Source organism: Thrips palmi, unplaced genomic scaffold (genome assembly GCF_012932325.1).
Source record: "Thrips palmi isolate BJ-2018 unplaced genomic scaffold, TpBJ-2018v1 HiC_scaffold_5, whole genome shotgun sequence".
Classification (NCBI taxonomy): Eukaryota; Metazoa; Arthropoda; class Insecta; order Thysanoptera; family Thripidae; genus Thrips; species Thrips palmi.
The window spans coordinates 13353942-13377663 of record NW_023144632.1 but is presented as its reverse complement, the minus strand read 5'-3'; the positions used below and the strand labels follow the sequence as shown (position 1 = coordinate 13377663).

The 23722-nt window shown below is 49.4% G+C and overlaps 5 protein-coding genes across 5 annotated transcripts; 2 read left to right on the top strand and 3 right to left on the bottom strand.

Moving 5' to 3' along the window:
- Positions 1–5412: 5412 nt before the first annotated feature.
- LOC117650870 (protein fork head-like) lies at positions 5413–9117 on the bottom strand. The gene has a single exon (XM_034394485.1). The coding sequence runs from the start codon at positions 8799–8801 to the stop codon at positions 7473–7475; it is 1329 nt and encodes a 442-aa protein (XP_034250376.1). The 5' UTR covers positions 8802–9117; the 3' UTR covers positions 5413–7472.
- Positions 9118–13203: 4086 nt separating this feature from the next.
- On the top strand, positions 13204–17158 carry LOC117650223 (protein O-mannosyl-transferase 2). The gene is made up of 17 exons (XM_034393469.1): positions 13204–13467; positions 13552–13644; positions 13737–13821; positions 13908–14012; positions 14091–14199; positions 14283–14551; positions 14631–14737; positions 14816–14898; positions 14979–15088; positions 15165–15371; positions 15460–15611; positions 15685–15773; positions 15857–16005; positions 16125–16284; positions 16356–16496; positions 16574–16685; positions 16765–17158. Exons 1-17 carry the CDS (start codon positions 13388–13390, stop codon positions 16868–16870), a joined length of 2157 nt encoding a protein of 718 aa, XP_034249360.1. The 5' UTR covers positions 13204–13387; the 3' UTR covers positions 16871–17158.
- Positions 17097–19781, bottom strand: LOC117650225 (probable ATP-dependent RNA helicase pitchoune). The gene is made up of 9 exons (XM_034393471.1): positions 19634–19781; positions 19240–19500; positions 19017–19166; positions 18782–18946; positions 18556–18696; positions 18314–18474; positions 18081–18233; positions 17821–17991; positions 17097–17733 (listed from the first exon to the last, which is right to left on the bottom strand). Exons 1-9 carry the CDS (start codon positions 19779–19781, stop codon positions 17413–17415), a joined length of 1671 nt encoding a protein of 556 aa, XP_034249362.1. The 3' UTR covers positions 17097–17412.
- A 135-nt stretch (positions 19782–19916) lies between these two features.
- Positions 19917–21671, top strand: LOC117650227 (protein C15orf41). The gene is given in 7 exon segments (XM_034393473.1): positions 19917–20191; positions 20286–20390; positions 20473–20615; positions 20697–20797; positions 20799–20899; positions 21005–21244; positions 21318–21671. Coding segments are annotated over 7 exon segments (942 nt in total). The 5' UTR covers positions 19917–20084; the 3' UTR covers positions 21463–21671.
- Positions 21453–23545, bottom strand: LOC117650226. The gene is made up of 6 exons (XM_034393472.1): positions 23242–23545; positions 23056–23163; positions 22887–22985; positions 22392–22812; positions 22198–22305; positions 21453–22123 (listed from the first exon to the last, which is right to left on the bottom strand). Exons 1-6 carry the CDS (start codon positions 23331–23333, stop codon positions 22004–22006), a joined length of 948 nt encoding a protein of 315 aa, XP_034249363.1. The 5' UTR covers positions 23334–23545; the 3' UTR covers positions 21453–22003.
- Between the last annotated feature and the right edge of the window lie 177 nt (positions 23546–23722).

Sequence of the window (23722 nt, the reverse complement as noted above, 5' to 3'; positions counted from 1 at the left end):
CGACGAGGACGACGAGGAGGACGACGGGGACGCCGAGGCGGCCGCAAGGCGTGGCCTCGCCGTCGAGAGGACACATTCAAACTTTCAAAAAATAAATCCGTTTCCGTTTTACGCGCGGCGTGGCAGTGTATTCATCGCGGAGGTGTGGGTGCGAATCGGCGAATGGTCCGATGAGTCCTCGCATGACGAGTCGCGCGCGGCGTCCCGCTCTCCTGGCGGCCCCGGCGGCCCTGGCCCGGATTGGCCGGATCCCTTGATGACAGGTATGGCGCGGAAACCGTAAGGGCGTAAACTGAATTCAGTCCAAATTGAAAAGTCAATGTTTGTGTTGCGTCTGCGCGTCTGCGTGGCCGGAGCAGAGCTGTCTGCCTGCGCACCCCGCGCGCCGCCGCGCCGAGCCCGGCCGAGGTACCGTCGTGCGCACTCGCGCACTGCAGCGGTCCGTGCGCGTGCTTTTGCGTGAGTGTGTGTGCGCGCGCGTGTGTGCGTGTGAGTGCGTCGAAAAACGTGCGTTCGACACCTATGCGAGAAAAGCTTGGGTAACGCGCGCGGAGAGGGACGCGGAAACATCCCCGCGACGCGCAGTGCGCAGTCCGCGCGGGCCAACCAACTGGGGGGCTGGGTTGGGGTTGCGTGACGCCCCGACGCGCTGCTCGGAGCCTCCCTGCTTTTCTTCCTTGATTCCGCTGCTGCAACGCTGCTGGATGGCCACGGCGGCCACGGCCATGGCGGAGGGGGAGGCGGCGAGGCGCGGCAGGCTGGAAGACTGAGAGGGCCGAGAGAGGGCCTGCCGCCTGCACGGCTACGCGATAAGATAGCACGCTATCAGGCTTGGCGGCGTCGCCCGCACTGTTAAAAAAAAACAAGAAAATCCCAGCTGTGGACAGTGCAACGCCCAATCCCCCCTCCAGCGGAGTGAAATTTCAAGACCCAGTGGGTGCAGAAATTTCGGGACCCAATGGGTGTGGAATTTTCTCCACCCAGTGGGGGCAGAATCGTTACTTTACTGACCCACCGAAGGATTTTCATGTTGACGGTAGGGAATGGGTGTTTCCGGACCCACAACATGAATTTCCTTAGTAGCTGTGGTAACTTGCGTTTCATGATCCAAAACATGAATTTTGTTAGTGACAGTAGGGATTGTGTGTTTCGGGACCCACAACTTGAAATCGACAGCTTGAATGTCATTATTCCAAAAATGTTAACGTGTGTGGCAGTCTTTCCGAACATCAAGGGCCTCAAGCGCAGCAGCCCCGCTCCCCCCACCCACGATATCATTCTCGCCGCCCGACACCGGGAGCGGGAATCGAACCCTAACCCTGTAGCATCGTAGCGCGGACGCTTACCCCGAGACTACAGGATCTGTTGTGGAACCAGCCGCGCCCCGCCGCACATAGCCGCCGCACAGCAGTGGCTGCAGCGTGCGGGGGGGGGGGAGATGCGCTCGTGTGCGGGGGGGGGGGTCCCGGGGGAGGGCCGGCCGCCCCCCGGGGACTTAGAAAATGCGCGTCGGGATCGCCTACGAAAGGCCCAGGTAGAGAGCCCCAGGTCATCCTCGGTTTCATCACGCGGGGTTGCAAGGCTTCTAGGCGCTCCGCTCCGAGAAAACTGCTTTCGCCTATTTTTGACGTTTACCCGACCGTACGTCACAATGTTTGTCGCAACGTACCGTTATTAGCCGATGCGTTGAAAAATGCAAAAACCAAAAAGTACCTGGGCTGGGGATGATCTCTTCTGAAATTGTGAATGAAATTCGATACTCCTAAGAATCCCAAAAATGCAAGTCGGGGATTGTCTCCTCCGAACCCCAAGTGAGAGGGGAAATTCCTGTTGGGGGTCCGGGAGGGTTTTCTTCGAAATGTGGTTAGTAAAAATTCATACCCCAAGTGAGTGCGGAAATTCGCTTTGTGGGTCCGGGATGGTCTGTTCCGTACCCAAGTGGATGAGAAAATTCCAGTTGTGGGCCCGGGGCTGGTCTCATCCAAAATGTGGTGGGTAAAATTCATACCCCAACTGAGTGCGGAAATTCATGTTGTGGGCCCGGGGATGGTCTGTTCCCTACACCAAGTGGGTGTGAAAATTCATGTTGGGGGTCCGGGATGCTCTGTTCCGAAATGTGGTGGGTGAAATTTCCATTGTGACAGACAATTTTCCAACTCCAGCTGGGAAATTTCTCCTCCCACTGGATAGTAAAAATCCATGTGCCAGGGGGAAAAAGGGGCATTTCCCCACCCACGGGGTCCAGAGCCGCGTGATTCCAAGTTTGACAGGGAAATTTTTCCCAAAACCCCGTGGGGCTTGAATTTTTTTGCTTTTTTTAACAGTGCGTGTCGCCCGTGTGGGGCGGCGGCAAGCGGCGGCAAGCGGCGGCCCGGAGCGGCTGAGCGAGCCGAGCGAGGCGAGGCATGCGAGCGCGGTGAGCGAAGCAAGGCCCTTCCAGGCCTTCCAGACCTTCCAGGCCCTTCACTCCACTCGCCGGGGAAACGTGTAGGCCGCGGAGGCGAGTATGCATTTTTCATCCGTAATACGGGGAGTGAGGAGGCGGCACGGCGCGCTTTGGCGCGGTGGCTGGGGGTGCTGGAAGCGCTCGCTTTCGCCCGCTCGATGCTCGATGACGTCCTGCACTCCATAACGACGGTCTGGTCCGGCCGGCCGGCAGCAGAGGGCAGATGGACGTGGCCGGCCAGTGCAGGGTGGCGGCGCGGTGAGGGTGGCGGGGGTGGCCGGGGTGGCCGGGTCGGCGGGGGCGGTCGTGCTCCAGAAACACGTCTCGGGATTACCGCTGCAGCCTCGCCCCTGCCTGCACGGCCTGCCCGCAGCCTTCGGACGCAGGGCCACAGGGCCGGGCCGAAGGGCAGAGGGCGCCTTGCGGACCAATCATCCCCATCGCCCACTTGGAGTGGCAGAAAGAGACAGACGAGGACGTCGGCTCGGCAGGCACTGCCAGGGCACTGCCAGGGCACTGCCGCCGCGTGGGTAGGCAAGCCACAAGTCGGCCGCTCCGTCTAAGGTCTCATTTTGGCATGCCGGTTCGGCCGGTTGGGGTGGGAAGGCCAAGGCATGTGCCAAAGGCAAGGCCTTCGCCTTCGCCGGGTCTGCTCGGGTCGTCCAGCCGTCCGGCGCGGGGCAGCACGGGGCAGCACGTCCGCGGCTCTGTTTGTCTCGGCAGCGTGCGTGATGAGTCAATCTGGCCGACTCCCCCGTCCCCTCCCCGTCCGCGCCTGGTCGCCCGGTCGCTGCGGCCGCCGTCGCCGCCGTGATGACTGGGATGACGGCCGTGTCCAAGTGTCTAGGGTGGTCGGGGTGCTCGGGGTGTGCGGCAGGCCGACGGCAGGCCGGCGGTCAGCGCCCCGGGACGGCTAAACGGCTCATCGGCCGTTACGACGGCCTGCGGGTGCTGCGGGGCAAGCCCGGCAAGCCTAGGCGGCAAGGGTCCTGGACGAGGGCGGCGAGGGCGCCCCGCCACGGCCCACGGCCCTCGGCCCGGCCGCAGCCGCCGCAGCCCCGCCGCAACGTGCAGTCTTTATGGGAGACACGGTGGCGGCACGGCGGTCCGATGATTAACTCGCAGCTAATTCTCTCTCCGCGGTGCGGACTTGTGCGCCGGCCAGGGCGGCCAGGGCATGCCCTCGATGCCCTGCAGTCTGCTGCCCTCCGTCGTTATTGCTGTGGTTGGACGGCCCGCGGCGGCGCCAGGGGCAACACGGTGGCAGTGGCCCCCCGCACCGCGAAGCCGCGATGCCGCGATCGAGTGCCCTCTGGACAATGGCTGCCTACCCTCGCCCCGCCGCGCCGCGCCTCGCTGCGCCTTTGCGACGATCCTCGACTCGACCCGCGAGGCATTTGGCGTGGACTGCCGGGCATGGACGAGGACATGGATCACTGTTTATTGTTGTATTTCCAGACTGGACGTTCAATTTTTCAAAAGCCCTAGTCCCACTAAGTTTTTTCACTTCCGTGAAACAGTTGTTTTGAAAATTGGGTGAATAAATTGGAAATAAACTACGGCGGTGCACTGCAATAGCGACGCGGCGGGGCAGGGCGTGGGAGACGCAGAAAACGCCCCCACCGCAACGCCGCAACGCCGCGCGACAAGTCAGGCCGCTTGGAGTCGATGAGTTTCAAAATGCCGGCGGCAGTGCCGTTCAATGTCGGGGTGCGCTTCGCGTGGCGGGGCGTGGCGGGGCGTGGCGGCGTGCGCGTCGGGGCGGGGGCGTGCGCGTGGCGGGGCGTGGCGGGGCGTGGCGGGGCGTGGCGGGGCGTGGCGGGGCGTGGCGGGGCGTGGCGGGCTGCCGTCTCTCGTGGCACGCGAGCGCGATGCTCTCCAGGCTGAGTCCGAAACGGCGCTCTGTCGCTCTGTCTCTCTCGCGCCCCGCAACGGAACGAGTGCGAGAGAGACAGAGCGACGAATCGCCCTTCGACGAGGTGCACGGCGTGCAGCGGGATCAAGTCATCGAGGCCATCAATATTCGAGGGGGCCATTCATCCGCCCCGGCCCCGCCACACTTGTAGGGTTGAAGACTTGAACGGCGTCGCGGCCGAGAGTCGCCGAGGCTTTAGCGGCCCGGTCTGGCCCGGTCTGGGGCAATAGGCCCGTCCACTGCGACTTTAATTTGCATGCAGCCGTCACGCCATGCCACGCGGCAGGTCGGCCAACAGAGCCGCACTGCACGCACGGCGCCACCACACTGTAAGTGTACAGCGAGGGGTACCTCACTTCGTCTAGTCAGTGTACACCCCTGACTCCAGTCACTGCCTTGTTTCAGTCTAGTCACTGAAAAAGTCGGCAAAACCACGTAAATTTGTCCCAAATTTAGTATTTTTGCAACGCATTTCGTGATATTTTCAGTCTAGTCAAAGTGGAAATTGAGTATAGTCACCAGTCAGTGTACACTTGTTTTCGAAGTGAGGTACCCCTCGGTGTACAGCCCCACGCACGAAACGGGGGCGGCGGGGGCACCGCGTTCTTCATTCAACGTGAAAAAAGGGCGGAAAAATGCCTCGACAGCAAAAATAGCTCGATAATGAAAAATTTTTTGTTGAGGAGGTTTTTGCACAGACACCATTCTTGGTCCCAAGGCAAGAGTTTCAACGACAGAGCGCAAGAGACGCCTTTTTTGCCCCATTTAAATAATTCAGAAGGAATCGGTGGCTGATTCATCTCTTGTTCTTCGGTGCTGTGTGTGTGCATGTGTGTGTGCATGCTCTTCATAATTTTTTTTAAATCAAGTTGATGGTTTTGCTCTGTATGTCTGTAACTATTATGTGGTGAATAAATGATAAATAAGAACTGAGAGGGTTACTTTTCATAATTGAGATTGGTATATTTCATTCATACCTTTTCGATCAGTATCAATCACTTTTTTGGACTGGTTGGAATCAGATGCACATATAATAATACTCAGGTATATATACAGAATTTGTTATATAACTTATTTATATCAGATTATATCACAGAGTTTTTGGCTTCGATCTTACAGAAGCCCAACAGATTCCCACGTGTAACAAGTACACATGATCCTGACATAAAATATGAATCCATTATCGACCTTCCACATTTCATAACAACAACAAAGGGAAAATATAAATATATATATTTATATACGTAAAATTTTAAAATTAATCCCGAAGATAAGAGCTGACATAACTCTCTTACAAACAAAACATGTACTTTCCATTTACATTGAGCCTTAGGCCCACTCCAGACGAGCCAGATGCAGACAAATACCTCTCGAGCGCAGCCACATCAAAGCATCACCAACTCTTTTAATGTCTTAACGTTGTAATTTAAAGTATCTTTTAAAAACAGACTTCAAAACACGCGCTGGGCGAAAATATTTGATTTGGAAAGAGTTGAAGATAAAATGCTGTGACTTCACTCGTCGCGTCTTGACACGCACGCAGCCTTTGCCGTGCAACAGCGGGAAGCTAGCCAGTATTTGTTAATTTTGTACTTGATTCCTTTGTCGCACTTCAAAAACTAAAATAAAAAAAAATTGAACCCACGCGCTAACAAAAGGTCAAATATCACTTAGCATGGACATCGAGGCGGGTTAATTGTTTATGACTAGTAAAGGAGTCTATGACTGAATCCAGCACGAAATGGCACGAGTGGGCTCAATGGGCCCACGAAACGAGAGAGGAAATGGCTGTATCTGAGATAAATGAGTTAAAAAAGACACACAACCGGACAGCAACAAATATATGGCAACCACATATGAGTACAATGAGTGTAATAATAACAAATAAAACTAGCAGAATCGATTTCAATAATTTGGCGCGCCATTCACACGATAGGTTCCTCGTCGTCCGATAGGGACCCGAATGACTGGGGCGAGCACCATGGCTGCACGTCGAGGCGAAAATGCATAATGCACGCAGCTCAAAATGCGGCAAAAGCGCTGCTTCCTCATTTGCATATAAAGGACGTGTGTAATAATGCAAGGCTACGTTAGGCGCCATCGTGTGCAATGGGGCGCCTTCAGAACGCTCGTGGCGCGTCAACACAAAATTCCACGACACTTAACCGCCAACCAGACAGTCGACGCGAACAAGCACACTGTGAGTTCGTGCCGAGGTCAGATCCAAATAACGTGGCGTGATCCGAACAACAATCAACTTTCTACGGAAAATGCTTATCTCAGATCACTTATTATGGAGCAAAAACTTAACAATGAGTTGATATTCCTAACACACACCACAAAGTAAATAAAGCTGGCACCAAAACAAATGGAAAACATAATAAATGTTCATGAGATTTTTTTTACGAAACACTCTGCTCCTTTGACAAAAGATGCGCAGTGCAATGTACCAGCATATGTCTGCGGTACCTCTATCCTAGGAAAACATGCGGCTAGAAGAAAGTCCCAGTCTATCGAAATGAGGAGGGATTTTCTCTCATCCACCTCCCACAAAACATAACACTCTGTCCCTCTCCGTCCTTTCGCGCGCGCGTGACACGAACGGAATTCCCCTCCCCTCCCCGCCCCCCTTTCACACGTAATAAATCTACTGTATGGATTTTTAAACGTATACAGAAAATGGAATTCAACAGAGTTGGTAATATTTGCACTGAAATCTAGCGGCAATCAAATAATCATATTTACACAAAATAAAAACAAAAATTAAACATATCATATAACAAATATTTCTTTAAAATAGTTCATAGCCGATATCAGCAAAAAAGTACGTACTAACACAATTTTCTCACGTGTGCACCCGTTGATTTTTTTAAAAAATGTACAAAAACGTGACGTGTCGGGGCAAGACGTTGCACACGGGGCATCACTGATGCCGCGTCAGTCCGGCGACGCCTGGCGACGCCTGGCGTCAACAAGCACACAGCACTGCAGTGGTGTGGTCCGTGGTCCCTCGCCTTGGTGGTCCCGGGCCGGGCAGCAGGCAGCAGTGCACGGCACGCCGTGGGCCCTGGCCCTGCCTGGCTCAGGCTGGCCTTAGGCCAGGGGGTACTGTCACAAGGCCGTGGTCCCTGGCGACGAGTGGTGATAGTGGTAGTAGCTCTCGTGCGGGTTGTAGCCGTACTGCGCCATGTCGTACTGCAGCCTCAGGTCCGAGGGCTTGCCGTACAAGTCCGCCTTGCTCTCGGCCGGCAGCAGCCTCGTGATGGAGAAGGGGTGCGCCTGCTCCTGCTTGAGCTGGTAGTCCGGCAGCAGGTTGGGGTGGCACCGCGAGACCATGGCGGCCAGCTCGTCCTGGGTCTGGTGGTGCTGCTGGTGGTGCTGCTGGTGGTGTTGGGGCGGCTGCTGCTGCAGCTGGTGGTGGTGCTGGGGGTGCTGCGGGTGCTGCGGGTGCTGTGGGTGCTGCGGGTGCTGCTGCAGCTGCTGAGGCAGGCCGCAGAGGTCCGCGCCCACACCCGCCGCGTGGCTCAGCAGCGTCATGGGGTCCTCCACCTTGGGGTGCATGCTGCCCAGCATGCCGAGGTGGTCCTTGTCGTGCACGCCGTGCGGGCCGTGGGGGTGCGCGTGCTTGTGCACCAGGTCGTCGGGCACCTCTTTCTTGGCGTCAGTGGGGTGCGGCGACGTGCTCTTGGTGTGCGCGCGCTGCTGCTCCTTCTTCTCGTCCTTGAAGCGCTTCTGGCGGCGCAGGTAGCAGCCGTTCTCGAACATGTTGCCGGACTCGGGGTGCAGCGTCCAGAAGGAGCCCTTGCCGGGCTTGTCCGGCGTGCGGGGCACCTTGACGAAGCAGTCGTTGAAGGACAGCGAGTGCCGGATGGAGTTCTGCCAGCGCTGCTGGTTTTGCCGGTAGAAGGGGAACAGGTCCATGATGAACTGGTAGATCTCGGACAGCGTCAGCATCTTGGACGGCGTGTTCTGGATGGCCATGGTGATGAGCGAGATGTACGAGTACGGCGGCTTGGCGTGCGTGTACGAGCGGCGGTACGGCTTGTCCTGGCCGCGTCGCAGCTGCGAGTTGGGGGACACGGGCTCCCCGGGGCCGGGCTCGCCGCGGCTGCCCAGCGACGTCACGGGCCCCAGGTTGGAGTAGCCGCCCATGGAGCTCATGCACGAGCCCACGCCTCCCATGGGCGAGCTGTAGGGCATGCTGGAGCCCACCATGCAGTTGTTCATGGACGTCATGGAGCCCATGGGCAGCCCGGCAGGCCCGAAGGACGCCGCCGCCCCCTGGGGGGAGCTCATGGCGTTCATGTCCGTGCAGGCCCTGCTCATGACGGACATGGAGGAGTAGGACGGCGTCATCGCCGAGCTCATGGCGGGGCTCATGGCGGGGCTCATGGCGCTGCTCACGGCCGCGTCCACGCCGTACAACTTCTGCGACAACATGGGAGCCGCATCCAGAGCACAAGATCACTAGTCACAACACTTCATGTCGAATCCGAGCACACGCGCACAGGCCCGCGCGGCCAACGCACCACACGCGAACGCACTGGACGCACGCCCCGCGCCCCGCGGCACGCACTGGGCTGGGCGGCACTGGCGGGTAGCACTGATTGGGAAAACAAACACGACTTTTCTAACGATGCGGCGGACTTGGCCCGGGATGCGCGAGGGCCGAGTCCGTGAGTCGGGCCGAGCCAGCCTCCCGTGTTTGGCCAGCGAGGAGGGGGTCCGGGTCCGGGGTCGCACTATTTAGCTTACCGTGATCAAACTGAAGTGTCTTCCAAACTTTGGGGAACATGACATAGCGGCAGGGGTGGCCGCGTGGTGGGGGTGGCCGCGCGCCGCCGGGAGGGGGAAGGCCTCCCCTCCAGGTCGCCGCCAAGCCCCTCCCTCCCGCCAATGGGCGCGCGCGACGACCCGCCGCTGCCCCCGCGTTGCCATGGTGACGCCAATAGCGCGCCGCCGGGTCACGTGGCCTCCTCCACTGCGCGTCTCGTCGTCTTGCCGTCTGCGGCGCGGTGGCGCGCTCCTGCGGCCTTCCAGTGAGGCCGCGGCCCGGCTGGAGCGCTGGAGCGAGCCTGGCGGAGCGAGCCTGGCTGGAGCCTGGAGCCCAGCACGGCCTTCCTGGTACTTCCCTCGGCCATCTCCCAAGACCCGACCGGGCCCGACGGCAGCGCGGTCCTGGTCCTGGACGTCCTCAGGCTGGCGTGCGTGTCGCCTCGGTGCGGCCTCGGCGCCGCCAGCCCTTGCCTTCTTTCCGCATACTCCGCCCGCGCGCTGTGCCCACACAACAAAAACTAACAAGGCGTTACCGCACTGACGTGCCGCCGTGCTAGTGAGCGCGCGTATATTTGTCTGAGTGCGGTCGCCCGACGCAACTCCAGCGTGATCCATATTTGCGTGCGCTCTTCCCCCAGCCTCCGGGGCGGGGCGGGGCGAGCCGGGCCGCGGCAGTCCGCCTCACTTTGTTTAACAAGCCACCCTTTCAATTAGTATTCATTTGCGAAACGGGACGCGCGCTCGCGTTCACGCAACGGTTCACCCGCGACCGCGCTCCGCGACCGCACCGCGCGACCTCTGCGACCCGGGCGCGGTTCCGCGCCTTCCTCCGTCGGCGGCGTCGCGGCATCAGTTCACGGGGCGATGCACCCGTTCGAGCCGTTGTCAGCGCTCAGCCGCGCAACACACCTCCACGTCGACCCTGTCGCTGGCGGTCGCTGGCGTCCCCTCCAACCAGAGGGGGAAGTCTCCATTTTGTGAATTTACCCGTCGCCCTTTCCTCCCCGCTCGCTCCTTTTTTTATTTTTTCCTTTCTGCGTTTTGATGCAGATGAGCGATGCCCGTCCGCTCCCCTCCCCCTGCTCGGCCTGCTCCATGCTGCTCGCCGAGCCCTGGCAGAGCCGCCAAGCTCCACCTAGGACAGCGAAGGGCAGCCCGAGGGGCAGCCAGCCCCGCCAGAGGCAGCCGCGCCCCTGAAACTCGATCCGGTCGTCCGGGGCCTCGACTCCTCCGGTCTACACCACAAAATTTCCTCTCGATTTTTATCTTTTGTGACATGTTTCAAATATTTTAACCCGTCTCACGCTCATCAAACAAGCGACAGTCCGCTAAGTTCGTCGCTCTCGCTGCGGCTCGGTTGGCCGATTTCTCCTTGCCGTTCGGTTCAAGGAACTTCCCTGGTCAGTGTCACCTCCCGGGGATTGTTTTGGCCAAGTCTCGGCGGGCTTGCAGGCCTGCAGGAGCTCCATGTTTCCCCAGGAATCAAGATAATCGCTACTGTTTGCGGAGCGGGTTCGTCAGCCTTGTCAGGATTTTGAGTGACAACGCGAGAACGTCCAGACTTGAAGTCGCCAGGCATCACCAGGCATCCTGAGGCAATGCTCGAAGGCCGAGGCAATGCGACAAGTAACTACGAGTGCGATTCACAAGCCACGCAAGCCGGAATGAAAAATGGCGCGGAAATCGATGATTTTTCACAGAGTCTGCAAGAATATATGACGCGAGTGAACTAACCTCGATCGCCGCGCCCTGCCACAACTACAACAATGTCCCCCCCTCTTTCCCCACTCACACATTCCCGAAGCCCGGTTCGTCTGGCGGGCCCTCCACAGCCACAGCCCCCACAGAATCAAGGCGTCGGGACACCTTTATTGCCCTGCATCTCGTTATAATTCCATAAAGATAAGGCTGATCCAGATAGGCGGCTCCTTATCGCGGTGCGCGGGCCACGGCGGTGCCGCGCGGTTGGCCCACGCCTGCCCATGCCGAACAGTGCTTTCGCCGCCCTGTCTCTCTCACGCCCTCCCGGCGACGCACCGTGAGTGCGAGGGAGAGAGAGGGAGAGTGCGGCGAAAGCGCTCTCCGAATCGCGCTGCTGTCTGCGCCCTGTGTGCAGGCAGCGTGCAGGCGAGGTCGCGCGGCGCTCGTCGTGCACCCCGGGTGGCCGTGGCCCCGAACACCTTACCTACTTACTTTATTACTCCAAGCGAACGTACCTTGCTGCCGTTGTATTATTTCACGTTAACAGGTCAATAGCAATAGAAATAGCCATAACAAAGGTGCCTTCCCCATCGGGGTGGCTCCGGTGGTGAATGGGCTGCCTACCCCTCGGGCGCTCTGCTGCGCTGCCTGCGCGCTCCGGTCCTGGCCTGCCCGCCCCGGCCCTGCTGGCCCGGCTCGGCTCGCCCGATTCGGGGGATTCGGGATGTAATAAGCGGGGCCTCGTTACTTTCTGGAAATGTGGTCATGAGGGGAAAAGGGGCTCACTAACACGTGTGAATGGAATGGACTCGGACTCGCCTTGGCCCAGTGCGTGTGGCTGTGGCCCGGCCTGGGAGCGGCTTGTTAACACCTTCTTCGATGCGGCACTGCGGCAGTCAGGGTGATAAGGAAGCAGCGTCCTGGCGCACTGCGAAAGCACCGAGCAGCAGCCCAACCAGCCCAGCCAGTCCAGCAGCATGGCCGATTCTGCAGATCCCAAGGCGTACAGAAGCTGTTTCTACATGATCTTCTGTTTGATCGGCCGCGGCAGGTCTTGTTTTTCAGGGGCCCTGCATCGTCCTTCAGGGCTCCAGATTCCAGTGTCCAGCAGGGCGGTGAGGTGAAGCACCACTGGTACCACTGGTGGCCGGAGACCGAGCCGGAGACTTGGGCCGGCCCGTCCCGTCCGGCACCGTGCTTCACCGCGACGCCTTCACCCGCGTGGGCACACATATACGTGGCCTGCGTCAACAGAGCCAGCGCAGCCAGCGTAAAACAAACGAACGGATGAAGGAATCTGGCTATTCTAATAAGGCAAACACGCCAGGAGGAAGTTGAGCTGCCGAGCTACCCGTACCCCCGAACCGCAGGCTGCCGCCTCGCCGCCTCGCCGCCGCCTGCCTCACCCATCGGCCGTCCGCCGCCGCCGGCGTCGCCAAAGGGAAGGCCCGCGAGGATCCGCACTCCGTCTTCAGAGCCAACTTCTGCTTGACTTCAATTCTACGGCGGCAAGTCCCCTGCCGATGGAGGCGCAACACCGGTAGCCGTCATCATCGCGGTGCGGGAAGACCGAGCGGCCGACGGGGTGCAGCGGTGCAGCTGGGCGGCAGGGCGGCGGGGCGGGGCGGCGGGCCTCTTAGCACGTCGTTCGGACGATGACGGCACTAGCGGCACCGGCCCAGTCGGCCCACACAGTGCGGCAGAGCGGCACACACCTCCAGCTCTCCAGCCCCAGCGCCGCCACCCACGGAGAGGAAAAGAGAGAGCATGACTGGGCCGCGGCACCTTGCGGCACGGCGTGGTCGGCATGGGCGGCACGGCCAGGCACGGCCAGGCACGGCCAGGCTGGAGCTGGAGGCGCCTCGAGTGCCTCGCGCCTCCAGCACGCTGCTCCAGGAGACTCATCCCGAGAGACGTGTTTTGTCGCTCTGTCTCTCTCGCACTCGTGGGGCGTCATAGGTGCGAGAGAGACAGAGCGACAAAACACGACCCTCGGAATCAGTCTGCGGCTCGGTGAGTGCCTCGTTGCCCCTCGAGGCCTCCAGTGACTCCAGACAGAGCACGGAAGTCCACACGTCCCTGTACTCGCAAAACCACAGCAAAGTCGTCTCACAAAATAAATGAGGAAAAAATACCCTTGAAAAAACGTTCTTTTGAACATTGTTGTCGGCCTTGTCCATTGTTAAAGCCTGAAAACAACATAAAGAATATGATGTTGTCCCGGCTGCTTCAAGCTCTCTTCACAAAAGTACGTAAATCCCGAGAAAGACTTTGCTGAGCGTTTGAAAGGATCGTGCTGTTCCCGCTACGGATGTAGTAGGTGTGTGTTGGGGGGGGGGGGCCTCGAGGTCGTGTTGTAGAAGGCTACGAAAATACCGTTTGTTTTGCCCCGTGTGCGGTTTTGTTTATAACCGGGAAAGTTTGTTGTCGGCAGGAAAATGCCGGTCCTTCGCCTGTACAAAACGCTTCAAATTTCATGAAATATTTTTTTGTTTTGATAATACCTTTGTGATAGATACTCCTTAGTTTTTGTCCTAGAAAACAGCACAATGAGCAAAGTTGTGAAAGGTGAAAGCCGAGGCAAGAAGGTTAAAGGTTCCACGTCGTCTGCATTCTCGGTTACTGACAGGTCAGTATATCTCTAGTTTGTCAGTGAATAATTTTTTTTTGTTGATAAAGAGTAATTCACGAACTGGTATTCCTTGTTTTTCAGTGAAAGCAATATTTGGTGGTTTGTTTTTGGTGCAGTACTTGTGCTTACATTTGGAACAAGGTTCTATAAAGTAACTGAACCAGATCATGTATGGTAAGTTTTGTCAACTAAGGTAAAATTTTCAAAATTTTAAGAGTGCTGTCATTATACTGCTAACTTCACATGGTTTGCGTCTCCTGACACAGCTGGGATGAAACTCATTTCGGGAAGATGGCTAGCTGGTACATCAATCGAACATTCTTCTTTGATGTACATCCACCGCTTGGGAAGGTAATAAAAGACTTTTAAAGAGACTTTAAAAATTTCAATTCCCCACATTTTTTGTAACAATAATTTTTATTGTTTCTTGTTTACAGATGCTTATTGCTTTATCTGGCTACATGACGGGCTATGATGGCTCCTTTGCCTTTTCTAATCCAGGAGATAAATACACTGATGTCAACTATGTTGGGATGAGAGTCGTGAGTTACATGAAATTACTTCTCTCTAAGGCTTTTTTTAGTAATGTTAATATTTATGCATCTGATCCCTTTTTTCAGTTTTGTACACTGCTGGGAGCTGCTATAGTCCCTTTCTGCTTTTGCACTGTATGGGAAATGACTCAGTCCCTTACAGCTGCTGCCATCAGTGCTTCTCTAATTTTGTTCGGTAAGCTAGGAAACACACCGCTTTCTTTCCCGTTTGAACTTGTATGCTCTCTGATAATACCTAATTTCTTTGTTTTCCACTAGATATTGGAACCCTGACTTTGACTCAGTATATTCTACTAGATCCAATTCTGCTGTTCTTTGTGATGGGATCAGTGATGGGTATGGCGAAATTCAACTCGTACAGTGACCAGTCCTTTTCAAAACCCTGGTGGTTCTGGCTCACATTTACAGGCATCATGTTATCCTGCTCCATTTGTGTGAAATTTGTTGGGCTCTTCATTGTTGTGTTTGTGGGACTCCATACTATTTATGAGCTCTGGGACATACTTGGAGATTTGACAAAGCCCATTGTGAGGAAATTTGAAATAACTATCTTGTTTTTCTTTATTTCTTTACTATTTAATTAATTAATTTTTGTTTTGTTGGTAGAGTTATTCTGTGAAACACTTTCTTGCAAGAGCACTATGCCTTATTGTGATACCTGCTATGCTGTATGCATTCTTTTTCTACATCCATTTGTCGTTACTAAATAAAAGGTTTGTAAAAATTCATTAAAGTTTTCAAAATTACAGTGTATACCAAGCACCATTTGAAATTGAGTTACTCTTTTTCAGTGGTCATGGAGACGGTTTTTACAGTTCCGCATTCCAGTCTCAACTAAAAGGCAATTCCCTTCACAATGCTAGTATGCCACGTGGTATGTATAAGATCATCTCTACCTATTAATAACTTGGCTGCGATCCATATGTACTAAAGTTGACATTTTTATTCTTGCAGAGCTTGCTTATGGTGCTGTAGTAACATTGAAAAACCAGAGGACTGGTGGAGGCTACCTTCATTCCCATTGGCACTTGTACCCTCAAGGAGTTGGAGCACGGCAGCAACAGGTGAACCTTGGAAATACTAGCTTAAAGATCACTTTTAAAATTGAACAGTCACAGAACTCAACTGAAACTGTTGCAGATCACAACATATTCTCACAAGGATGAAAATAATAAGTGGCGAGTAAAGAAAATTGATGTTGAACCAGAGAAAAATGACCCAGTACAGATTGTGAAGCATGGTGATTTAATTAGATTAGAACATATTAGCACCATGCGCAATCTTCATTCACATGATGAAGTCGCACCTATGTCTCGAAAGCATTATCAAGTCACAGGTTATGGAGAAGTATGAATCTACAGATAGTTTGTTATTGACCACCTTGATTCTTAAATTATGGAGACAGCTGAAAACGTTTATTAATTGAATTTTTCAGAATGGCACTGGTGATGCAAATGATGTCTGGCAGGTTCTAATTGTTGATGGGAAAAAGGATGAAGTGGTCACTACTGTCAGCTCCCGCCTTCGTTTCCTTCATTTCTTGCAAAATTGTGTTTTGACTGCTACAGGTGCCCAACTCCCGAAATGGTTGGTAGAGATGCAGTAAGACTACATTTCCAGAACTTCTGATTTATTAATGCTTTCTATTGATTTTGTTTAGGGCTTATGAACAGCAGGAAGTTTCATGCAACCCAAATTTAAGAGACAAAAATGCAGTTTGGAATGTAGAGGACAACATCTTTCCAAAGTGTAAGAGTTAATTTGATTGATTCTAAATTCATTTTGTTGTGGTCCCTAAAAGATCTCATAATTGAATCTTTCTTTATCTGCAGTGCCAAATGTCAGCTTTGATGTCTATGCTCCCAGTTTCTTAGAACGCTTCTTTGAATCCCACGCAGTGATGTTGCAGGGAAATGCTGGACTTAAGCCTAAGGAAGGTGAAGTTACATCTCGACCATGGCAATGGCCTATCAATTACAGGGTAACATTCAACTGCTGTATTCTTCCAATCTTAGATTTGGTTTTAGAAACCATGAGAGAAGCATGAGAGCTCTCCTCTCATGTAGAAACTAATTTAATTTAAGTCACCTTTTGTTACAGGGTCAATTCTTTTCAGGGCAGCCATATCGTATTTATTTGCTAGGAAATCCAATCATTTGGTGGGGCAACATACTTTTCTTACTGTCTTTTCTTCTAGTATTTATTTCCAGCATGATATGTGAACAGCGTGGCATAACCATTTCTGATCCCTCCTTCCAAGGTAATAGAAACTTGTTTACTTGTTCCATTGATATTTATTATTCTCTCTATTTCTCATGATTTGATCAACAGAAAGGCAACAACGTTTAAAGAACAGTGGTGCTTGGTTGTTTGTTGGGTGGTTCTTGCACTATGTACCATTTTGGTTCATGGGCAGAGTTCTGTATTTCCATCACTACTTTCCAGCCCTGTTGTTTAGTTCAATGATTACAGGTATGTCATCTTAAAATTGAATTTACAACCTTATTTTATAAAAAATATTTAAATTAATTAATTTGATTTCATTTTAGGAATTGTCTTAACATACATACTGGACACAATTCTTTTGTATGTACCAGAAAGAGTAAAAGCCTCTGTGTTCCACTGGGTAGTTGGTACAATTTTGGCTTGCACTACCTACAGGTGTGTTTGAATGAAATGAATGAGCTGAAATTAGAAACCTGTGAATGTTCATTTATGATCTCTCCCCTCCCAATTTCAGTTTTATTCTATTTTCACCATTGGCCTATGGCATGGCCGGGCCTCTAGCAAACGACCCTAATAGTACTATGTATAGTTTAAAGTGGATGGAGTCCTGGGAGTTTTAGAGCTGAGACTGAAGGGTTAAATATGCCCAAGAAGAACCATGATTTATTTGGTCTTTATTTTGGATCTATTTTTCTGTGTATTGTAGCTATATTTTATTCATTTCATTTCTTATTACTTTGTATGTAACCTTTATGTGCAACAGAATGTAAATGATATGGAAACATGAATCCGTCCAGACCATATTGTGATGTGTTTTAAAGAATATAAGGCTGCTCTTTTAACTATGTATGTGTTTTATATTTAATTTGAGTAAATATTTATATAATAAAACTGTTATACAAACTTCATTGACATTATTTGATTGAATCTTTTTTTCTGCACAATCAATTTTTCACTTATGAATTCCTTACAGAATATAAACTGAGTTGAACACATCTCCACACAATTTATGTGATAAAACAAGACAAACTTTTATACAACCAAAGTTGTAAAGCGGCCACTCGTTTTTTGCATACCTTGATCAATATAAATACCTAGGTAAGAATAGCTCTTGGAAGGTGCCAGATGATATTATCATAAATGGACCACCACCTCACATATTTTACCATTTTTTGGGACCTTTAGATCTATTTACTTGTTTGTAGAAGGTCTTGTCTTTTTTGTCCTTATTCATCTCCTTGAAGTAACCATAACCGCCACCACCAAGTCTTTTCCTTGGACGGTTACAGTTTTGACTATTGACTTTAAGATCGACTGCAGGGGGAACTGTAAAGCCAAATGATTTACCCACCTTGGCCAGATCTAAAGATTCAACATTAAAAATAGTCTTAAGCTGATGGGAATCATATGATCTAACATATGCTTTGTACGCTTCCTTTGCTGATAGGTGCAAGAAGTAGTTCTTTGCAATTAATTTCTCCAACTGTAAAATGGTAAACACAAAACTTGAGACCCTACGTGTTCAAAGAAAAATGAATCAATCATGCATTTATGCGGTCTTCTGACATACCTGGGGCTGGATGTCCGCTACCTTGCTCCATGAAAAGTCGAATTCATTTAGTGGCACCTTAGCTTGCTTCAAATATCGAAGAAAACCCAACTCCTCTGGACGCAAAATAAGAAGAGCATGACCAGAGCTTCCCTGTCCTCGAGCCGTTCGACCAACACGGTGTATGTATTCCTGCACACAAAAGACATAAATTCATCTCTTAATTTCTAGCAAATTAATATAATTTAACTATAAAATATTTCATGGAATGAAGTAGCTACCTTGGGATCATCTGGGGGATCAAACTGGACAATCCAGTCAACAGCAGGAATGTCTAACCCTCTGGCGGCAACGTCTGTGCAGAGCAAGATGCCTGTTTCTGCATTACAGAACTGGTAAAATGTTGTAGTTCGTTTAGCCTGTTTTTGCTTTCCCTATAACAAGAAAAGAAACAGCTTTGTTTGCCAATGATACATATCACATACCACATACAGTTAGAAGGAAAAGATCTTACATGAATGGCTAGAACTGGTAAGTCAATATAATTGAGTAACTCTTGATGATATTTGACAGACATGCACGAACTGAAGAATACCATTACTTTCTTCTTGCGGTTCTTTTTTAAGAAAGTAAACAGGAGTAAGAATCTGCTTTCAGATGGACACACTACATATCCTGTGCAGTAAACAAAAATTGTAAATAAGCAAGATAGGACAATTAAGAGAATAGACTGACATTTCAGAGACATAGACATACCCTGTTCTAATCCATCTACTGTTGCACTCTCTTTAGAGTCATCAACTCCAACATAAACAGGCTCCTTCTTCAAAGCCAACTTCTTTAATGCTTCAGTTTTTTCTGTTGATGTGGCACTGAACATCATTGTTTGTCTTCTCTCTGGTAACGTAAAAATAATGTTTTGTAAATTAAACAAATGAGAGCGAGTTTAGACAGAAAGTTGCCACAAAAGATGGTCGCTTACGAGGTAAAATTGATATAATTTTCTTGAGCTCCTCTTCAAACCCAACTTCAAGAATACGATCAGCTTCATCAATGACTAAGCATTGCAAATTTTTGTACAAGAAATCAGGCGTATTCTGTAGGTGATCTAAGAGTCGTCCTGGGGTTGCAACAACAATATTCACACCTGGAAGGCAGAAGTTATTAAAATGCTGCAATCAGAAAACATTATGGGAAGGAATCCTTTAATGACTTACCCTTCGACAATTTTTGAGCCTCTGTTGTTCTATTAGCACCTCCCATGATCAGACCGTATGTATGATTGTGGTACTTCAATAACTCCTTCAGAACTCCAAAGGTCTGCATTGACAGCTCACGAGTCGGTGATATGATAATACAACCAGTGCCTACACCAATTAACGTCATTAGACAAGGGAAGAACAAGGGATTAAACGCATTAATTTAAATCACATTCCTCACCATTTCTGGGCATGAATTTCAGTTTAAATATGAGCTCCACAGCCGGAATGAGGAAAGCCAGAGTCTTTCCGGAACCTGTTCTGGCTGCACCAACAAGGTCGCGGCCTTCAAGGAGGGGGGGAATGGAGCGCGCTTGGATTTCTGTCATATTCGTAAAGCCCATGTCAGCAATTCCTTTGAGGGTTTGTTCACAAACATGTCCTTCCAGCGATGTAAAGGCATTGTCATTTTCAACTTGAAGCGCACAACTGGATCCTGGCACTGCAATCAAACCACAGAAAAATCATGTTAGTAAAAAAAAGGGAAGAAGCCAACGAAACTTTAACTCTATTTAGCCAATTTCAGGGCGAAAGAGGATAAACAGCTTTAGAAGCGCAAATTAACCTCAACTTACATGCTTCAATTTCGGTATGACCATTTTCTCCATTTTCGGGTGGGTCTTGTTTGGCTTTTTTCGTCTCAGGTTCTTTTTCGGACAGCTCTTGTTTTCTTTTTTCTCTTTTCTTGATTTTCCGCATCAAAACCTTCTCGGGAAGTGACATACTGATTGCAAAGTAACACACGTGTTAACCACCAAAGCAATGCAAACGAACTATATTAACGGAACGAAGGAAACAAGGAAACAGGAACAGGGACGGGGGGGGGGGGATGAATAGGAACAGTGCCAATAACGAAGAAACTATACGCAGGGAAGTATGACAAACGTTACGCTACTCACTTCAGTTCTGGTTCTGGTTCAAGTCGTTCGAAATGTGTTTCTTGAATCTTTCCTGCCAAAGATAATTTCATTAGAATAATCTATTGTTTTTGTTCATTGTATCTCTCGTTGCCCTCTTCAAAGCACCATGCGAGGAATGCCTGTCGACCTGTATCGGGATATTCTGTTTGAGATTAACAATTTTAAAGGATCTGCCAGAGAATGTAATCTTTGTTTGTGTACGAAGTTCCCTGAGTAAGTAACTATTTTAACGAACTTATGGTTGAAATGTCTTTCTTTGTTCCTTATTTTTTATCATACCAGTAAATTGTTGTTTTTATTTTCCAAGGGTACCAAATTTAACACTCGGCAGCATTTATTCTTTGGAGTATCAACGACGAATGAAACGAAACCACTCAAGAATAGCATCATCCGCTGACAAATATTATGATAAGTGTGTGTCACACTATTTGGTTTAGCATTGATGATGCCTACTGTCCTTGCCCTTCCAGCAATCTAAACCTTTATTCAATCAGGTTTCAGGAGGCAGTAAATCGAGGTGATGAGCCAGGTGTCATTCTACGGATGGCTCAGAGCATTGATATTTCTCCTGCTCTTCTCGCGCGCATGATCTTAGAACAGCATTATGAAAGACTTGCCCCTGAAGTAGCTGTCTCAGGTGAGATCACTGTTTGCTGAGCTAGATTGCCCCTTATTCTTGAATGTCACTGCTTACTCTCTTTGCACATTTTGTTTCCAGTTTCAAAATCTCTTATATCAAGAAAGATGAAAGATACTACTCTAATCGAGGATAGAGATGTTGCATATGAAGTGTATTTGGTAAGCTCTTGCATTAGATATCACTTACAGACCCATGTACTCTGACTGCCAAAATGTTTTTGTCTTTTTTCAGAGCACTCTTAATGATGATCAGTATGGACCATTGGCAGACGTGGGAAAGCAGTAGGTATTTTTGTTTGCCTGTTGAAATAATACTTGATTTTCACCTTGCTGAGAAAGACAGAAGCAGGGTTTAAAGGTACATTATCTAATTGTATAAATTCCCAGTTCTCTTGGACAGGAATATGAATTAAAGTTACAAAGAATAGCTAAGGATTTGAAACTAGCTTTTAGAGGAGAAGAACATCTTCGATTAAAAGGCTACGACAAAACTCCTGATATCAAACTAGACATACCAATAGCAGTGGATGGTTTCATCATAAATTGGATTGAAAGCAAGGCCCTCTTCGGTGATGAAGAAGGACATCGTGGCTATCTAAAAGACCAATATCTGAGTTATTGGAACAGGTATGTCCATGCACACCTACATACATCACTTTCAACATAGTGCTTTCTAATAATTTTTATGTGTATTTGACAGGTTTGGTACAGGCTTGGTCATTTATTGGCTTGGCTTTCTTGAGACATTGGATCAAATGAATGAAAAGAAAATCATAGTGATGAGTGATTTCCCAAGTAACATAACTCAAATGGATCCGCAATGCATTAAACCCCCTCAGTTGTGAATCAGATTTTATTCTGTCAGTTTCAAAGGCACTCCAAAATTCACTTAAGTAGTCAATAGATTCAATGACAGTTTACAATCATTAAAAAGGTAAAAATAGAAAATTTTTATACAGGCTTCTTTGATTTAAATTTGTTTGGGCGGTTTGTAAGGTGCATTGTAAAACTTCATAATCATTAAAAAGGTAAAAATATAAATATAAAATTTTTATACAGGCTTCTTTGATTCAAATTTGTTTGGACGGTTTGTAAGGTACATTGTAAAACTTCATTATCACAGATAATTACTATTCCCTGGTCTTAGTACAAAATTCTTACAAAAGAATTAAGGGGACTTAACATCAAAATGAAAACATTTTGATAAATCATTACATATCACAAACAATTAAGTGGAAGGGTGCATCATAAAACAAAATCACTCTCATCCCCTGGTAAAATTTGCATAAAAAATGTGCATAAAAATCAATAAAACTTAAGTGACTTCACACAAAGCAGTCAAAACTATAGGTAAAGAACAAGAAAAGAGTGTAGAAAAGCTTGCAACTATGTGTAACGCCATACAACAGGTCTTCGAAAAGCACTTCTGGCAAGGGGCTCTCTTTGCCCTCTGGAAAAACACTCTTGATATTCTGTCATCCAAATACTGCTTGAATTAACAGGCCCCTGGAAAGAATGGAATTAAAAGGGGCCCTGACTCAAAATGTAAATCACTGTGACAAGGGACAAACAATACTTACGATTAAAAGTTGTGATCTTTCCTGGCGTTTCTTCTTTAGTTGTTCTGCCAAAATTAACTCTAATTCATGGAGCCTCTTTCCAGATGCCATAAGAGCGGTCTTATGAACCTGCAACATCAAAAATATAAATGAATCCCTCAACAGTGGCCAGTCTCACCTGATAAAATAGTCTCAAAATTTCTTTTAGCTCAAACCTGATTCTCAGGTGCTCGCACATTGTAGGTCTTGTGGCTGCCCACATCTATATTAGACTCATTACATCCAAAAGCAGCAAACACAGGTTCAGATTTGCATTTCAAACGATAATTTTTCAATGCACTACGAGAAGGCGAAAGGCCAAAGTGCGACCAGTGCACTACATCTTTTGAAGGGGTCTCAACACTTGTAGGATTCAAATTGTGAATCACTGATTGAAGGTTTTCTCTTGACTTATTTCTTTCCTCATTAAATGAACTAATTTGCTGATTAAATGACGATGATCCATTCAAGGCTGTTGTACAATTTTCAGGAATGTCAGCTTTTGCAACAGGTGATGTACACTTGCTAGAATCTTCTTTGAAAGGGGTCTTCAATTCCAAGGGAACATCTGCAGCACTCTCCTCTAAATGTGGTACTCTAAAAGCAAGCAAAATAAGAACAAATTATTTCCATGAAAAAATATTTTCAAGAAAGACTTTTAAAGAACATACTTATGGACAGTTTCATCACAATCTGAAGTTTGCACAGCCATATCTTGATAGAGAATACGAGGTTTTTGTGCCTCATCTGTTTTATTCAAATATCTCCATCTGCAAATTTCATTGGATAAGGGTGGGAGTTATATAGAACAGCACACAGACTTCGTTCAAAACATCTCACCGTTTTAAGACCCCATCCTCTTCACTCCCTCTTTCACAGTCGCAAGCATCATCAATAAGCTGATAACGCCAGTAGTGATCCGATGAGTTCTTGCGTTTTTGAGACTCTCTAATCAAAAACAATTTGATGAAAACTTCAAGACGTTTTGTACTGATTTCAATTCAAGAAAAAAGGTGTAGGACTTACCTAAAGATAAGATTTTCCTTCCATATCTGAGCTCTTATATCATTTGTCAGCTTGTGATACTGAAGTTCATACTCAGACTTCTTGTGTACCATTTTCTGAATTACAGATTTGTGGCATATGTCAATTCAGTTACAGTGGCCAGAAAAGAGTTAAGCAGTGCAAAGCCTTGGCCAAAAAGAAACTAGAGCAATTCCTTTTATAAAAAAATATATATTTAAAAAAGAGAGGTTTTTGAAGTTAAAATTGCTTTAAACTCCCAATAAATATTACAAACAAAAACAAACAAATGCTCCCCCTCCCAACGCGTGCTGCCGGTTTCGCCCCGGTTTTTAGCCAACGGTCAAACAATAAAATTTGTAGCCCGTACCAGTATTAATTTCAAACAGGGTACAATAAACTATTTTTGATGACAATTTTCAATCAATAATTTTTGGGAGACCAGTGAAAAGGTCAAGGGACCTGTTTTAGCTTTGGCTTTGAG

What these genes read in the sequence shown, in the direction of transcription:
- LOC117650870 (XM_034394485.1), bottom strand. Translation starts at nt 8,801, where the DNA reads ATGTTGTCGCAGAAGTTGTACGGCGTGGACGCGGCCGTGAGCAGCGCC.
- LOC117650223 (XM_034393469.1), top strand. Translation starts at nt 13,388, where the DNA reads ATGAGCAAAGTTGTGAAAGGTGAAAGCCGAGGCAAGAAGGTTAAAGGT. An exon ending in ACTATGTTGGGATGAGAGTC is followed by an intron (nt 14,013 to 14,090) that starts GTGAGTTACATG and finishes CCCTTTTTTCAG; the next exon opens with TTTTGTACACTGCTGGGAGC. An exon ending in GAGATTTGACAAAGCCCATT is followed by an intron (nt 14,552 to 14,630) that starts GTGAGGAAATTT and finishes TTTTGTTGGTAG; the next exon opens with AGTTATTCTGTGAAACACTT.
- LOC117650225 (XM_034393471.1), bottom strand. Translation starts at nt 19,781, where the DNA reads ATGTCACTTCCCGAGAAGGTTTTGATGCGGAAAATCAAGAAAAGAGAA. An exon ending in TCATACCGAAATTGAAGCAT is followed by an intron (nt 19,501 to 19,633) that starts GTAAGTTGAGGT and finishes GTTTGATTGCAG; the next exon opens with TGCCAGGATCCAGTTGTGCG. An exon ending in AGTAGATGGATTAGAACAGG is followed by an intron (nt 18,475 to 18,555) that starts GTATGTCTATGT and finishes TTTACTGCACAG; the next exon opens with GATATGTAGTGTGTCCATCT.
- LOC117650226 (XM_034393472.1), bottom strand. Translation starts at nt 23,333, where the DNA reads ATGGTACACAAGAAGTCTGAGTATGAACTTCAGTATCACAAGCTGACA. An exon ending in TGCGAGCACCTGAGAATCAG is followed by an intron (nt 22,306 to 22,391) that starts GTTTGAGCTAAA and finishes TTGATGTTGCAG; the next exon opens with GTTCATAAGACCGCTCTTAT. An exon ending in AAAGATCACAACTTTTAATC is followed by an intron (nt 22,124 to 22,197) that starts GTAAGTATTGTT and finishes CATTCTTTCCAG; the next exon opens with GGGCCTGTTAATTCAAGCAG.